At 36.3% G+C, this 16658-nt stretch overlaps 1 protein-coding gene and 1 pseudogene across 1 annotated transcript; one reads left to right on the forward strand and one right to left on the reverse strand.

Moving 5' to 3' along the window:
• The first annotated feature begins 6396 nt into the window (after positions 1-6396).
• Positions 6397-8356, forward strand: LOC140960144 (G-type lectin S-receptor-like serine/threonine-protein kinase LECRK3; annotated as a pseudogene).
• Positions 8357-10457: 2101 nt separating this feature from the next.
• On the reverse strand, positions 10458-10826 carry LOC140958864 (uncharacterized). The gene has a single exon (XM_073416434.1). It carries the CDS (start codon positions 10824-10826, stop codon positions 10458-10460), a length of 369 nt encoding a protein of 122 aa, XP_073272535.1.
• Positions 10827-16658: the final 5832 nt, after the last annotated feature.

A 16658-nucleotide genomic window follows, 5' to 3' on the forward strand; every position in this document is an offset into this window, starting at 1 on the left:
ATAGAGCCTCAGTGTTGTCCCGGGTCGTAAGGACTAATGGTGTACAATCATAACCACGGACTTATCCTCTCGATGAATGATAACCACTTGGAAAGTCCGAGGGAGGGTTGTTCGGTATAATCATCATATGACTACCCATCTGCATGTTTGGACATCTCTATGCCCTTACCAAGAAACGCAGTACACAACATCACAAATGCTAGTCTCGAGCTCAAGCGACCTTTATCCCTTTTTTAGGCGGCTGAATCGACTAGGAACGAATTTAGAATATGCAGTGTTTACAAATGAGTTTCAACATCGAATTACGATTCATTTGTATTAAAGCATAATCAAGGACTTTATCTATGCTGCTTGCATGGGTATACAGATAAAGTATAACGAAACCATTAAAAAGTAAATTATATTAAAATAAAGATTGTTTATTACACTTGAGTCAATAAATTCCCTAGCCAACCGTTGGCTTGCAGGGCATCTACTCTAACAGAATGATCATGAAGCGTTGGATGATTTGAAAAGGGTCGAAAGAATGGTGAAAGTTGGGATTTGGTGCATCCAAGAAGAATTGTCTCTAAGGCCGAGTATGAAGAAAGCTTGCCTAATGCTTGAAGGGATTGTTGAAGTCGAAGATCCTGCATGCCCGTTTCATCTCTCTATTTAAACTAGTATCTCATTTGTCGGACACATGTTATTTTATGTAATTATTTATTAATCTATTTTATGTAATTATTTAATAAATTTAATAAGTAGGAACGTTTGAATAAACATATAAATTTGATTATATAATGTTATAAATATATTTAAATTTTAAATATTATTATAAAAAAATATTTTTATGATTTGATATAACTCTCAAAAGAAATATCAATCTTCAACCGTCAATTTTTTTATCAATACATTCGATATAAATATATTATATTATATCAAAAAATTAAGTAATTAATCAAACACGCATACTTAAAATATTAATAATTAATTATACATAATAACGCATCTTGCGTCACACATTGGCTAAAAATGGAAATTATCATTTCCCCTATAATTTATTACTAAAAATAGCACACGAAAAATCATATTAAATGTTAGGATCAAACGTTTACCACCTAACCAAAATCTATAACTATTAGTCAATGCGTAACTTTATTTCCTTATACTTGTGGTAGTGCAGAGTGTACCTACTTTAGTGTTAACGGGTCGAACTATTAGGCCCATAAGTTCAGGAGGTACGTGTTTATTTGTTAATGTTGTCTCATATCTTTTTAAGATATGATGTTACTCTTTTACGGCACACTTAGCCAACCAGATCAAGCGGTGCAATGTCAGCAACTTGAAGCACGAGAATTCCCATGAGGTCACTTGTCTCAATATTACTCTAACTCATGCACACTTAACCCAAAATTCCCTCCAAGAAGTATAGAAATATGTTTATTGGGAGACTTGAACTCATGGTCACGCTATGATACTAATTGTTAGGATTAAACGCTTACCCATAAGTCAAAAGTTATAGTTATTAGCCAATGTGCAACTTTATTTCCTTATACTTGTACCAGCGCAGAGTACACCTACTCGGGTGCTAATGAATCAGGTTGTCAGGTCCATGAGTTCGGGAAAGTGCAAGTCTATTTGCTGGTGATGTCTCATATATCTTAGATATTAGTCTTACCATTTTTCTTATACCGGCCTATCTCCAGAAGAGACAGTATTAGCCATTAAGATCCGACGTCACTTTTTTACGGTCCACTTAATCTACCAGATCAAGCAACGCAACTTCAGCAGCTTAACGTACGAAAACTTCTCAGAAGATCATTTATCACAGTACTAGTCCACGTTTAACCCAATATTATATATATGTACCTGATGCATTAATGAGAAGACATAATTTTAAATATATGTACATAATACATCAATGACAAAACATCATATTAATAATTAAAAAGGAAAAAGCTGATTAAATTTACATTTTAATGTCTGTAAATTTTAAAAACAGATTCCCTATTATGTCACCATGCCAAAAATTATAATTGTTAGCTAAGACACTACTTTATTTTCGTATATCATCATACTCGTGACAGCGCAGAATACACCTATTTGGGTGCTAATGGGTAAGGCCGGCCTATGAGTCTGGGGAGACACGTGTCTTTTTGTTTGTGTTGTTTCATATTTCTCAGAGATCAATTTTGTCATTTCTCCACCACCGACACTATCTCCAGCAGAGACAATATTTTTTAATCCAACCTGATTTCAATTTTTTTAATAATAAATTTTATATTATATGTAATTTAAAATTTTTAAAATATAGATAAAATAAAGAAATATTTTATTAAGATATTGTAGTTGTAGATAAGATAAAAAAAATTATATAATAAATTAGCTTAGTGGATTTCTAAGTAATTTGTTCCATTAAACATATGCAAGGATATTAAAAGAATGATACAACAATGGAAGGAACCCGACATTTTCACATCATATGATTTACCACACAATTTGATATCGTCTTTATCTATTTTATCTAAATGACTTTACAATGATTTATTGACACTTCAAAAATTCGATGAATTTCCTAAATCGATGGAAACTTAATTTTTAAGTTATGAAATTTAAATAATCCCACAATCCAAATGAAAGAATAACCATGGCATTACCCACTCAAGTATTGGCAAATCAAAGGGTTCTTAATCCGGTCACAAATTCTTCTCTCGACGTACAATTGGATTGGATGGCATTCCCAATTTGATTCTATTTGCGTCCACCATAGAGATAGATCGAGATAATGCATTCAATTAGTTCAACATGTTATCCCCAAGTTTCCAATAACTATTCTTTCACCAAGAAATAATTAATGTATATACGTGTGCGTGTTTTGTAGAAAATGATTAGTTTTGGATCTACAAGAGTGGTGGTTCTCGGAAACTTCCCCATCGATGACTCCCAATCTACCAAACGTCCATCCAAACCAACGTCATACGGCGAGAACCGATGCCTCGAGCCGTTGAACGACTTTGCGACATACCACAACGAGCAACTCCAACAAGCCATTCACAAACCACAACAAGAAATACCAAATGCGACGATCATCTATGAAAATTACTACAATGCCTATAAGTTCTGATACTCACTGAAAATTTAGTGTTCGGTTCCAGCAAATGATAGCAGTCCGAATGCAGACCTCGAATTTACTCTAGGCTTGAAATCACGAAAGGGTCCGTTAGAAGGAGACCCAGAGAGTGTCTCGACGTAGCCCCTCCGACGATCAAGTCAGAGATTGAGAATATAATGAGATAGCAGCTAAGGATATTACTGAAAGTCAATATAGTTAATTCATGAATTGGACACTCAAATATGATATTTATAGGAGAATACATGGGCCTGTCATGGGCCTTCTACTTTGACTAAAAATGGGCCAGATGTCCAAAATCTGTTTAGAGCCTGATTTTGATGAGCCTATTCATAGGGTATCAAATTCCTTCTCGACTTGGCATGGTTTTGAGTTATCCTATTGACCCTCATTTGGGTCCGCACTGTATTAACAATGTCTGATGCTTTTTCACCCTCCGGAAATGTGATTCTTTGTTCATTTTTATGATTAAAATAGTTTATTACCGTTATACCCTCATGTGATTGTTTTTAGTTTTTCAACAACTCGTTACTTTTTGAAATAAAATGTGAAATTAAGGTTGAAAATAAAAAGTGATAAATTAATTACAAAAGAAAACGAGTTTTTGAGCTTAAAAAAATAGAGATTTTACTTGACAATATATAACAAAATGTACACATTTTTTAAAAAACTATTTAACAGATTCTAATTCGTCAATGCCATTGACACATTTACCGTTCACTATTATATTTTTTAAAGTTTTTTTCCAAATAATAATAGTGTTATCAATATGAATAATAATTAATATTAAAAGCATTAATAATAGTTAGTTTTAATATTAATAATAGTTGGTAACAAAATAACAAGTAAGAATTAAATTAATACGAAATAATTTAATAATATTTATCATAAGAATTTAAATTTTCTAATAAAAAATTTAATTGGAAGTAATAATAGTTGTTATTTTTCTTATTTAAAGTTTATTTTTTATTACTTATTATTAATAAATTATAATACATTTATCATTCTTATTACTATTAACTTAACAATCATTATTCTCATTCATAGTATTTTCTTGTTAATTTGTTTCTTATTATTTATTGATTTAATATTATTCTTAGGTCTTATTATTTAGTATTAATATATATTATTATTTTACAAGAATTAATTTATTTCTTATTATTTAATATTACTATTATTATGCTTATTTTATACTGTTATATATTTCATATAAACTTATTAGTATTATTTTAAATATTTTATTTCATATCATTAAACAATTATTTGTTTCAGACTATTCTTATTTCTATTTCTAATATTATTTTGAATTTATCAATTTAATTTATCTAACTTATATTATTTTATTAAATACGTTTGTAAATATTTAATTATTATTCAATTAATGTGAAAATATGCTATTAATTTGGTTTTTACCGGGCTTTAGTGATTGTGGTGTATTTTAGTAATGATAATATAATAAACAAAATTAACTTATTATTTTTGAAATCATACCAAATGTCATATATTTTATCCTCCTACATCGTTTAATTATACATCTTTATTTATCACATCACATTTAAATAAATAATAGTTTTTTTTTAAAAAAAACAATAATAGAAGAGTTATGTGCATGTTTTCCCAAGTAATATACATCTAGAAGCCCTTCATTTTCAAAATTTAAATTGAAACCCTTTTTTCAAAATATCATCCAAATTCATTCTATTCATATAAAAAAATTCAGGCTAATTAATGTCTTATTTGGTCCATATTGTTTTGTCATTTTCCCGATTTGATCCCTAACTCTTTTTTGTCGGCTAAAATAGTCCTTAACATTTTTAAATTACCCCAAATTTAGTCACCTATGTTAGAACTGTCTCGAATCATTTCAAGTTAACTAAAAAATTGCACGTGGCAAGTGAGACATCGATATTAAATCTAAAATATATGTCTCACAAATCTATATACCTATAAAAATTTGGACGACGTACAAAGTTTTCAAATTGTGAAACCATTGATTACTTCGTTCTACAAGTCTAGGAAAATGATCATAGGCTAGATTTAAGGTCATAGGTATATATGTAAACATAAAAATATTCATAGGGACGTAAGTGGAAAAAAATGGATTTAATTGGAAGTAGCCTCTCTCTTTTGACTGCCACCAACTCCCACATTGATTTAGTCTATTTACGTTATTAACTTTAGAATAAGTCTATTGTTAAACGGTCTCACGAATTTTTATCTATGAGACGAGTCAATCCTATCGATATTCACAATAAAAAATAATACTCTTAGCATAAAAAGTAATACTTTTTCATGAATGACCCAATTAAGAGATCCGTCTCACAAAATACGATCCGTGAGACTGTCTCACATAAGTTTTTGCCTTAACTTTAATAATATTTTGGATTTGAATGATCAAATATTTTTATAAATGTGTATTATCATACATATGAAATTAAATTACATATCCAAACAAAGGTCTAAAAAGAATTTCTAATACATTTATAATCGTTTTAGTAGTGATATATTTGTATTGGAAATGATAGTGAAAATTATATATTTTGTATATGAAAAAAAAACAAAAGAAAAAGAAATTGGTCAATCTTTTGGTTTTTAAATGTGAAAGAATAGTCGTTGTTTGATTTTTCTCATAAAGAATTAATCGAGTAAAATTCATTTTGATACACAAACTATTTATAAATCGACAAATTGATATATGAACTATTTCTAAATTGGAAAATTGATACATCATTAAAACTAAAAATCAAGGATACAGTTAACTTATTTTTTAAGTCTAACTTGTATTAATAAATTCAATAAAATGCAATTTTTATTTTCAAAATTATTTAATTTATTTTATCGATCAATCCGTTTAAAAAATTATATTACTATAAATGGTTATCAAATCAATATACAACTATCATTTTTTAAAATGTGAAAATGTATGATTTGGAAAACTCAAATCATACATTTGGAAAAATGGACTCCTGTTTTCTCAGCAAGTCTTCGGAACAATTTAATCTATGATAAAAGAAATTTGTAAAATAACTTTGATCAACTATTTTTTTTTTTAAAATGATATCTTCAAGTATAATATGTTAAAAAACAAAATAGGACGACGAGAATAAGCCCTTCGGAACTTAAGTCATCAGGCCACGAGATCTATTCAAATTTTATTTGACTTAACGCTGCAAATGCCGGTCTTGAGTTGGATGAATGAATTATTAGAGTCGACTTTTCCAAAGCGTAAGAAAGTTCCTTGTTTAATATTGATTAAGTTCTTCCCCACTTCTATCATATCCAGACCTTTTCAAAGTGCATGCCTTAAGTTTTTGAGTCCAAACGTCAAATGGCTTTCGCAGTTTTTTGTACAATATTGTTCTTCACCATATTGGTTTTGCTTCCACTATCATCTTCTGCACAACGCTACAGCAATGTTACTTTGGGTGAATCCTGAGTTGCAGACAGCACAAATTCCAGTTGGTTATCACCTTCGGGAGATTCCGCTTTCGGCTTCCAGAGGATTGAGCCAGATGGAGCCTATCTGCTGGCCATCTGGTTCGATAAAATACCCGAAAAAACCATGGTTTGGTCGGCTAATCGTGGTAGTCCAGCAGAAGAAGGATCAAAGGTCCAGCTTCTTGCGGATGACGGTCTGGAACTCAGTGGTCCACGAGGCGATCAGATTTGGAATGTTGCCATGTCCAGAGGGGTTGCCTAAGTCGCCATGCTCGACAGTGGCAATTTTGTGTTGGCGCTCAATGCCTCAGCTATAGTGTGGCAGAGTTTCGAAGTACCAACTAATACTTTGTTGCCAACCCAGACACTTGAACAAGGGGGGTAGGCTTGTATCCGACTATTCCGACACGAACTACTCAATGGGGAGATTCGTGTGCCGGTTACAAGATGGGAAACTTGCGTTTCAGTCCCGAAACTTCCCCATGGATGATGCAGCGTTCACGTATACATATTGGTCGACTCAAAATGTCCCCCCTGCCTATCAATTGATCTTTGGCTACATATTTCTTGCAACAAATAATGGGACCGTACTTGAGTTCTTGTCTAGTAGTGGCCCTTCAACGAGCATGTTTTATCAGAGAGCGATACTGGAATATGATGGGGTTCTTAGGCACTATGTCTATCCTAAATTTGCTAATTCAACAGGTGGGAGGGCGATGGAGTGGTCCCTTTCACAGTCTTCTCCTTCAAATATATGTTTGTTGTTTCTTGGAGTTACTGGATCAGTTGCCTGTGGTTTCAATAGTGTTTGCTCTGTGGGAACTGATACGAGGACAAATTGTACTTGCCCTGATGGATACTCTCTGGTGGATTCAAACATAAGGATCAGTGGATGCAAACCGAATTTCGCCCAACCTGAATGCGATCAGCAGTCGCAAGAAGCTGACCTTTTTCGCTTCGCCGACTTGCCTAAAACCGATTTTGTTTGGTCTGTTTATACTGCCTTTGGATCAATGACCGAGGATCAATGTCGACAGGCTTGCCTTGAGGATTGTTTCTGTCCTGCTGTGGTTATAACAACGGAAACTGTTGGAAGAAGAGATTCCCTCTTTCCAACGGAAGATTTGATTCTGATTTTACTGGAAAAACGATGATAAAAATACGAAAAAACAATGAGACAATACACACTTCTAGCAGTAATTCAAAAAAAAATGAGAGCAACAGAACCACTCTGATCATCACGCTCTCTCTTTTGTTGGGTTGTTCAATGTTTTTGCTCACTCTTCGATTTTTCTGTGTCTCTTCCATTTTAATGGGAAAAAATCAAGTACCCTCCATCCAGAAGTGAACTTAAGAAGCTTCAGATTTAATGAGCTACAAGAAGCTACAAATGGATTCACAGAAGAATTGGGTAGAGGTGCTTCCTCAATAGTGTACAAAGGCACTCTGAGGAATGAAAATGACAGAGTGGTTGCGGTAAAAAAGCTGGAGAAGATACCTAAAGAAGCCGAATAGCAATTCAAAGCCGAAGTGAGCTCCATCAGCAAAACCAACCACAAAAATCTAGTCATGTAGCTAGGATACTGTGATGGAGGTCAGAACAGGCTTTTGGTGTACGAATTCATGAGCAATGGCTCATTAGCAAGCTTTCTTTTCAAAAAGTCAAGGCCCAGCTGGTACAGAAGGGTGCAAATTGCACTTGCAACTGCTAGAGGACTATGCTATTTGCATGAAGAGTGCAGCACTCAAATCATACATTGTGACATTAAGCCTAATAATGTACTCATAGACGATTGCGTTACAGCAAAAATACTAGGATTGTGCTATGACTCGTTTACCAACTCCGCGAGGGTCACAAGGTCGCGAGGTTGGGTGCAATTGTGACATATGTAGGAGTCAGTGCATTGTAGTTGGGAATTCACCGCTCACCTACGGTTGTGGATATCGTATGTGATCTAACGAAATAATAGTGCATGAAATCTCTGGCCAGAGTGTGGGATGTACATTAGGGAATGCGTTCTCTAGTTGTGCATGCAATGACACTATGAATATTTTATGATTGTATCACATAACTATTGAATCTAATACGCAACCATCGATGAACCAATGGTTGCAGATTCGATCGGGATAAATGAAATGACAGGACCGTACTATAGCTAATCATAACCGATTGGTTCTTACAGGTACTATTAGTGTCAGGGCCCGTGCTCTTAATTAATATTTAATTACCAAACAACAAGGATTAAATGGTGTAAACAGCGAAAACGAGTTTAAAACGTTCATTTGGGCCTACAGAAAATTTCGGCATGACCTCCCCGTAAGTAGGACATCCCAAAAGTTTCAAAACACAACAATAACATTATACGCTCGAAAATAACATCAAGTTCACAAACAACCAAACACATATCCTACAGCCGCATTGGCCAGGACTAGACACAACATATCACAAATAAAATCTCAAACAACATAAAAATATCACCATACAGCTCCACAGGGCATCTCCCTAGCAAATGTATCAAACCAACATAATATATATAAATATCTGGGAACTCTGACACAAACCGACTGACTACTAGGTACCACTCGCTGACGCTCCACCGGATGCGTCAAATCCCCTGGAATGACCTGCTATGGCATAAAAACAACCACAACATAAAAAGAAAACAGGGGTCGGACCCCAGTACGATAAACCAGTAAAATCACGACGTATATAAAAGAAATGTAATAATACCAAGTAAATGCAATGATATGCGATGCATGAATGGTAACAATGGAATAACGAATACCAAATGGAGTCCAAACGAATAGCATCATCAACAGTAACAGTGGCCACCCGTGCCAGGAATGCAGCATCAAATCGCCGCTCGTCCATGCTCGTAGCCTCGGGAATTCGAGTAGCTCAGTCGCTCGTCCCTAGCTGTCATCTGGGAATGTAGCTAATCCTAACCCACTCGTCTCTCTGATGACTCAATATATCTCAATAGAATCAACATAAATCGCCGTCAAAGGAGTCAAAGCTCAATATGTTATGCCAATACAATTTAATGCATGAATGCAACAGAATAAACATTCAAGGCACATAATAGCAAATAACATTCACCGAATATTCTTACACGCCAATATAAGCGTCATAATAATATAGGTTTGAGCGTATCTCAATTATAAAGTTATAATACCACGATAATTTCTTAAGGACTTCCTGATGAACTCGTCCAACGATAAAACCTACATTATAAATTCACTATACATTTCAATATAACACATTCCAACTGACTAAAACATTTTATATCGGCTCGGTAAAAATTAAATTTCCGGGCAGCCTATATAAACCTTATACAATCTGAATTCAAGCTTAATACTTCAATAAACGAAACTAGAATGCACAACGGTAATTTCGCAAAGATGGCTCGCCGGAAACACTGTTCACGATCTGAAACCTAGCTGGAAATCAGCTGAAAACAGGGGAAATAAAGGGCTTTGATTCCTTGCTAAATAAACTCACATCAACAAGAAAAATTGAAGCTAGAAGCTCACCAAATCGGACAAAGAATGAAACGCAGCTGCCGGCTCGAACGTGAAAGATGGAGCACTGATTTCTACCGATTCATGGCAGGAAAGAAGCTAATAGACTGGAGGAAGAAGATTGCTAAGCTACTGCACAAAAATCTGGCCGCTGGGGCGTCGCACGCTTGCTGCAGAAAAGAAGAGAGGAGCGACAGTTGCAAAGCTGGAGAAGAGCTTCTGGATTTAACGCTTCTGTTAATCTGATTCTCAAATGGGTTGGGTTATATTAAATAAAATGGGAAATGGGCTGGGCTTATTATTGGGCATCACATTCTCCTCCACTAATGAAAGATTTCGTCCTCGAAATCTAACAAATACAATACTGATATTCACAACATTATGGCTAATAATACATAGGAAATTTAGAATACATCGCGTAATTCATTACATTCTCAAATAAATGAGGCCATTCTTGTAGCATCTTTGCCTCTAATTCCCATGTGGATTCTTCTCTTCCATGCCTACTCAATTGTACCAAAACTAGTGGAATCGTCTTGCTCCTGAGCTGTCTTTCCTTGCGGTCCAAAATTTGCACTGGATGTTCAACATAGCTAAGAGAACTGTCTAACTCCACAGCCTCAACATTCAAGATATGAGACGGATCTGGCTCATACTTCCGCAACATAGATACATGAAACACATTATGTATCAAAGACAAACTCTGCTGAAAATCCAAACGATAAGCCAATGTGCCAATCCTCTCAACAATCATATACGGACCAATATAACGCGGAGCTAACTTCCCTTTATGTCCAAATCTCATAGTACCCTTGAAATGATGATACTTTCAAGAAAACATAATCGCCCACTTTGAACTCTAAAGGTCTACGCCTTTTATTTGCATAACTGGCTTGACGATCCTGGGCTGCTTTCATCCTTTTCCTGATCAATTCAACTTTATCTTTCATCTCTTGAATAAATTCTGGTTTTGACATCTGTCTTTCTCTTACATCTTCCCAACATATCGGCGACCTGCACTTTCTTCCATACAAAGCTTCAAATGGTGCCATACCGATTGTTGCCTGAAAACTATTATTGTAAGAGAATTCAACCAAAGATAATGATTCTTGCCAACCACCTTTGAAATCCATCACTACTGCTCGTAACATATCCTCTAGAGTCTGGATGGTTCTTTCTGACTGACCATCTGACTGCGGGTGATAGGCGGTGCTCAGAGCCAACTTTGAACCCAAAGCCGATTGCAAGCTTCCCCAAAATTTCGAAGCAAACCTTGGATCACGATCGGATACTATGGTTACTGGCACACCATGCAATCTCACTATATAATCAATGTACAGTTTCGCCATTTTCATATAAGTACAAGTACGATCATATGGAATAAAATGAGCGGATTTAGACAATCTATCAACAATCACCCAAATCGCATCACAACCACGATTAGAACGAGGTAGATGTGTCACAAAATCCATAGCAATGTGCTCCCAGTTCCAATGCGGCACTTTAAGACTATGTAACATTCCACCAGGTCTCATTCTCTCGGCTTTCGCCTGTTGGCACGTTAAACATTTAGCCACAAAATGAGAAATATCTTTCTTCATACCTTCCCACCAGTAATGAGCTCTCAAGGTATGATACATCTTTCGAATTCGTGGGTGAATACTGTGTCGACTACAATGTGCTTCCCGTAGTATAGCTTCTTTCAGATCTAACAAATTAGGAACCACAAGTCTACCATTAAAGCGCAGACTACCATCTGAGGCAACACTAAACTTTTCTGTCTGACCTGTTCGAGACAATTCTTTTAATCTATGAATGTGCGGGTCAGTCCTCTGTGCTGCTTTGATTCTGGACAAAATCTGTGGCTCAACTTGAATAGATGATACTACAAAGTAGTCTCCACTGATCTGATAAGTCCATCCTGAAGTTCCCACGTGCTCGTGAACTTTAGAGATAGTCAAATATGTCAGCATAGCATTCTGAACTTTCCTGCTGAGAGCATCTACAACAAGATTCATTCACCCTGGTTGATACTGAATCTCACAATAAAAGTCTTTAAGCAACTCCATCCATCGACGCTGTCTCATGTTCAAGTCCGGCTGTGAGAAAAGATATTTAAGACTCTTGTGATCCGAATAAATCAAAAACTGTTCACCGTACAGATAATGATGTCATAACTTCAATGTAAACACAATTGCAGCCAACTCTAAGTCATGAACTGGATATCGGGTCTCATGAGGCTTCAACTGACGAGAAACATATGCAATCACTCGCCCATTTTGCATTAAAACACAACCAAGTCCATTTAGAGATGCATCTGAACAAACAACATATCCACCTGAGCCTGATGGCAAAGCTAGCACTGGAGCTGTTGTCAACTTTTTCTTCAAAATCTGAAAACTTGACTCACATTCATCAGTCCACACAAAACGTCGATCTTTTTGCGTTAATTGGGTCATAGACCTTGCTATAATAGAAAATCCTTCAATAAAACGCCTATAATATCCTGCCAAGTCCAAAAAGCTACGAATATTGGAAATATTCGTCGGTGTTGGCCAATTGATAACAGCTTCTACTTTACTAGGATCTACTGATACTCCTTGAGCTGATATAACATGACCCAGAAATACTACTCTGTCCAGCCAGAATTCACATTTAGAAAATTTTGCATACAATTGCGCTACTCTTTGTGTCTGGAGGACTAACCTTAAATGTTCTCGATGCCCTTTCTTTGTCTTTGAATAAATCAGAATGTCATCTATGAAGACAATAACAAATCTGTCTATAAATTCTCGAAAAACGCGATTCATCAAATCCATAAAAATCGCTGGTGCATTAGTCAATCCAAAAGGCATAACTAGAAATTCATAATGTCCATAACGGGTTCGAAATGCTGTCATCGGAACATCTTCTTCTCGAACTCTAAGCTGATGGTAGCCAGAACGAAGATCGATCTTTGAATACACTGATGTACTATGCAACTAATCAAACAAGTCATCGATACGTGGCAGAGGATACTTATTCTTCACAGTAGCTTTGTTCAACTGCCTGTAATCAATGCACATTCTCATCGCTCCGTCTTTCTTCTTTACAAACAATACCGGAGCTCCCCAAGATGACATACTTGGTCTAATATAGCCTTTTTCCAGTAAGTCCTGTAATTGCTCTTTGAGTTCTTTCGATTCCGCTGGAGCCAAACGATATGGTGCTCTAGAAATAGGATTTGTCCCGGACACCAACTCAATGCTAAAATCGATTTCTTTCTGGGGTGGAAATCCAGGAATCTCATCGGGAAATACATCAGGGAGTTCCTTGACAACATGAATATCAGAAACTTCAAACCCTTTTCCCTGAGTCGCATCAATTGCATAGATCATGAATCCTTCATTTCCTGATGACAATATTCTAAACATTTCCATTGCTGACACTAATGGAATACGTGATTGCAAATCACTACCGTAAAAATTCCATTTACTGCCATAATACGGTCTGAATCTGACAACTCCATGGAAACAATCAACGGTAGCGCGATAATTTGACAGAGTATCCATTTCCAGAATACAATCGAAGTCAGACATATCTAGCTTGATTAGATTAGTTATCATAATATTATCATCGAATCTAATCATATAATTTAGAATTATCTCATGAGACATCAAACATACACCGGCAGGTGTAGAGACTGACACAGTATCTATCAACGGAGTAGTAGCAATCTCATGCTCATCAACAAATACAACAGATACAAATGAATGAGATGATCATGTGTCTATCAGTATACGCGCAAGATTATTTAAAAATAAGGCAGATACCTGCAATAACTCCGCCCTATGCGTCTTGAACTTGATCCTGAGTTAGAGCATGAACTTGAGCCTGTTGTGGCCCTGGGAAACGCCGCGGAACAGAACCTCTAGGATGAGGATAGCTAGACTGCTAAAAAGACTGAGTCGGAACAAAAGGTCTAGTTGCTGGTCCTCTGAAACCTTGACCAAACTGAGGTTGCTGAAATTGTTGTCTTGCTGCATTCGGACATACTCTAGCATAATGTCCAACTTGCCCCCAGATATTACAAGATCCATGAACTCCCGTACACTGAGTACTGATATGCTTACGACCACAACGATCACAAAATACTCCAACTGGTGACCCAACTGAACCTCCACGCTTGCCAGAACTAGAAGAACTACTACGAGTGTGTTTCTTGAACTGTTTTCCTTTGGCCTTAAAGTGTTGCTGCTTTGGTTGCTGATAAGACTGCAAATGCTGATACGGCAGTAAAGGATGGTATAGTGGTGCACTAACTGGCATCGGCACATTGCCTCCGAAACTCTGAGGAAAACCTGATTGAACTAACTGTGGTTCTACCAAAAGTAGACTTGCCTCCACATTCTTGGCTTTCTCTACAGCATCGGCATAATTAGCAGGCGCTCCAGCAACTGCTAAAATGCAAATGGTTCGATTCAATCCTTGCATAAAATGTGATAGCTTGTTCCGATCACTGCTAGCAACATGAGGAACATAGGCAAGAAGTGCTGAGAATTGATAGGGATACTCCACTACAGTCATGTTACCTTGCGTCAATCTATTGAACTCAGCTTCCTTGGCCGAATAATACGAAGGCGGTGAATATTCTCAAGCAAACTGAGCACAAAATACATCTCAAGTAACTCTTTCACCCGATTCCTTCAGGGCTTCCTCGGTAGTTTCCCACCATAACTGAGCTCGGTCTTTTAATTGACAAATAGCCAACTTAAGTTGCAAATCAGGAGTGCACTCCAACATATTAAACAAACGTTTCATACTTTTTAACCATGCTACAGCTTTCTCACCATCTTCATTCCCAACGAATCGAGGAGGACGCATGTTCTGAAATCGGGATATTACCAGTTCCATTTCGCCCATTCCTCTAGTCAACTGATCCACTTCATGCTCAACGTTAACATTTCGTACTTCACCGCGAGGACGACGACCTCGTCTTCCCCATTCAGTCTCATTAAGTCCTCTCACATTAGGAGCTTCAGATTCCTGATCAACTTCCTTTTCTTTTCTTTTCTACCCTTACGTCCAGGTGCCATCTACAAGACACAAGAATTTAATCCACAGGCAGAAAACAAAATAATCGGCTGAGTATAAGAGCATAAACTTAAACTAATACGCTCTAGTCATGCTGATACAATGAATTCAAAACAAAGAAACAAGTAAGAGCAAATAATCAAACACATACACAATCATTTTATTTGTGTCTAAACTCGAGTGTCCTAGACTCTAATTCGAGCGTATCCCAGTTACGCTCTGAAAACCAAACTGTCAAGGCATGTGCTCTTAATTAATATTTAATTACCAAACAACAAGGATTAAATGGTGTAAACATCGAAAACGAGTTTAAAACGTTCATTTGGGCCTACAGAAATTTCGGCATGACCTCCCCGTAAGTAGGACATCCCAAAAATTTCAAAACACAATAATAACATTATACGCTCGAAAATAACATCAAGTTCACAAACAACCAAACACATATCCTACAGCCGCACTGGCCAGGACTAGACACAACATATCACAAATAAAATCTCAAACAACATAAAAATATCACCATACAGCTACACAGGGCATCTCCCTGGCAAATGTATCAAACCAGCATAATATATATAAATATCTGGGAACTCTGACACAAACCGACTGACTACTGGGTACCACTCGCTGACGCTCCACCAGACGCGTCAAATCCCCTGGAATGACCTGCTATGGCATAAAAACAACCACAATATAAAAAGAAAACAGGGGTCGGACCCCAGTACGACAAACCCGTAAAATCACGACGTATATAAAAGAAATGTAATAATACCAAGTAAATGCAATGATATGCGTGCATGAATAGTAACAATGGAATAACGGATACCAAATGGAGTTCAAACGAATAGCATCATCAATAGTAACAGTGGCCACCCGTGCCAGGAATGCAGCATCAAATCGCCGCTCGTCCATGCACGTAGCATCGGGAATGCGAGTAGCTAAGTCGTTCGTCCCTAGCTGTCATCTGGGAATGTGGCTAATCCTAACCCACTCGTCCCTCTGATGACTCAATATATCTCAATATAATCAACATAAATCTCCGTCAAAGGAGTCAAAGTTCAATATGTTATGCCAATACAATTTAATGCATGAATGCAACAGAATAAACATTCAAGGCACATAATAGCAAATAACATTCACCGAATATTCTTACACGCCAATATAAGCGTCATAATAGTATAGGTTTGAGCGTACCTCAATTATAAAGTTATAATACCACGATAATTTCTTAAGGACTTCCTGATGAACTCGTCCAACGATAAAACCTACATTATAAATTCACTATACACTTCAATATAACACATTCCAACTGACTAAAACATTTTATATCGGCTCGGTAAAAATTAAATTTCCGGGCAGCCTATATAAACCTTATACAATCTGAATTCAAGCTGAATACCTCAATAAACGAAACTAGAATGCACAACGGTAATTCCGCAAAGATGGCTCGCCGGAAACACTGTTCACGATCTGAAACCTAGCTGAAAATCAGCTGAAAACAGGGGAAATAAAGGGC

The sequence above is a fragment of the Primulina huaijiensis genome, chromosome 15, assembly GCF_012295235.1.
Source record: "Primulina huaijiensis isolate GDHJ02 chromosome 15, ASM1229523v2, whole genome shotgun sequence".
Classification (NCBI taxonomy): Eukaryota; Viridiplantae; Streptophyta; class Magnoliopsida; order Lamiales; family Gesneriaceae; genus Primulina; species Primulina huaijiensis.

Excerpts from the sequence above, each read along its gene's own strand:
- LOC140958864 (XM_073416434.1), bottom strand. The coding sequence starts at position 10,826 with ATGATTGTTGAGAGGATTGGCACATTGGCTTATCGTTTGGATTTTCAG.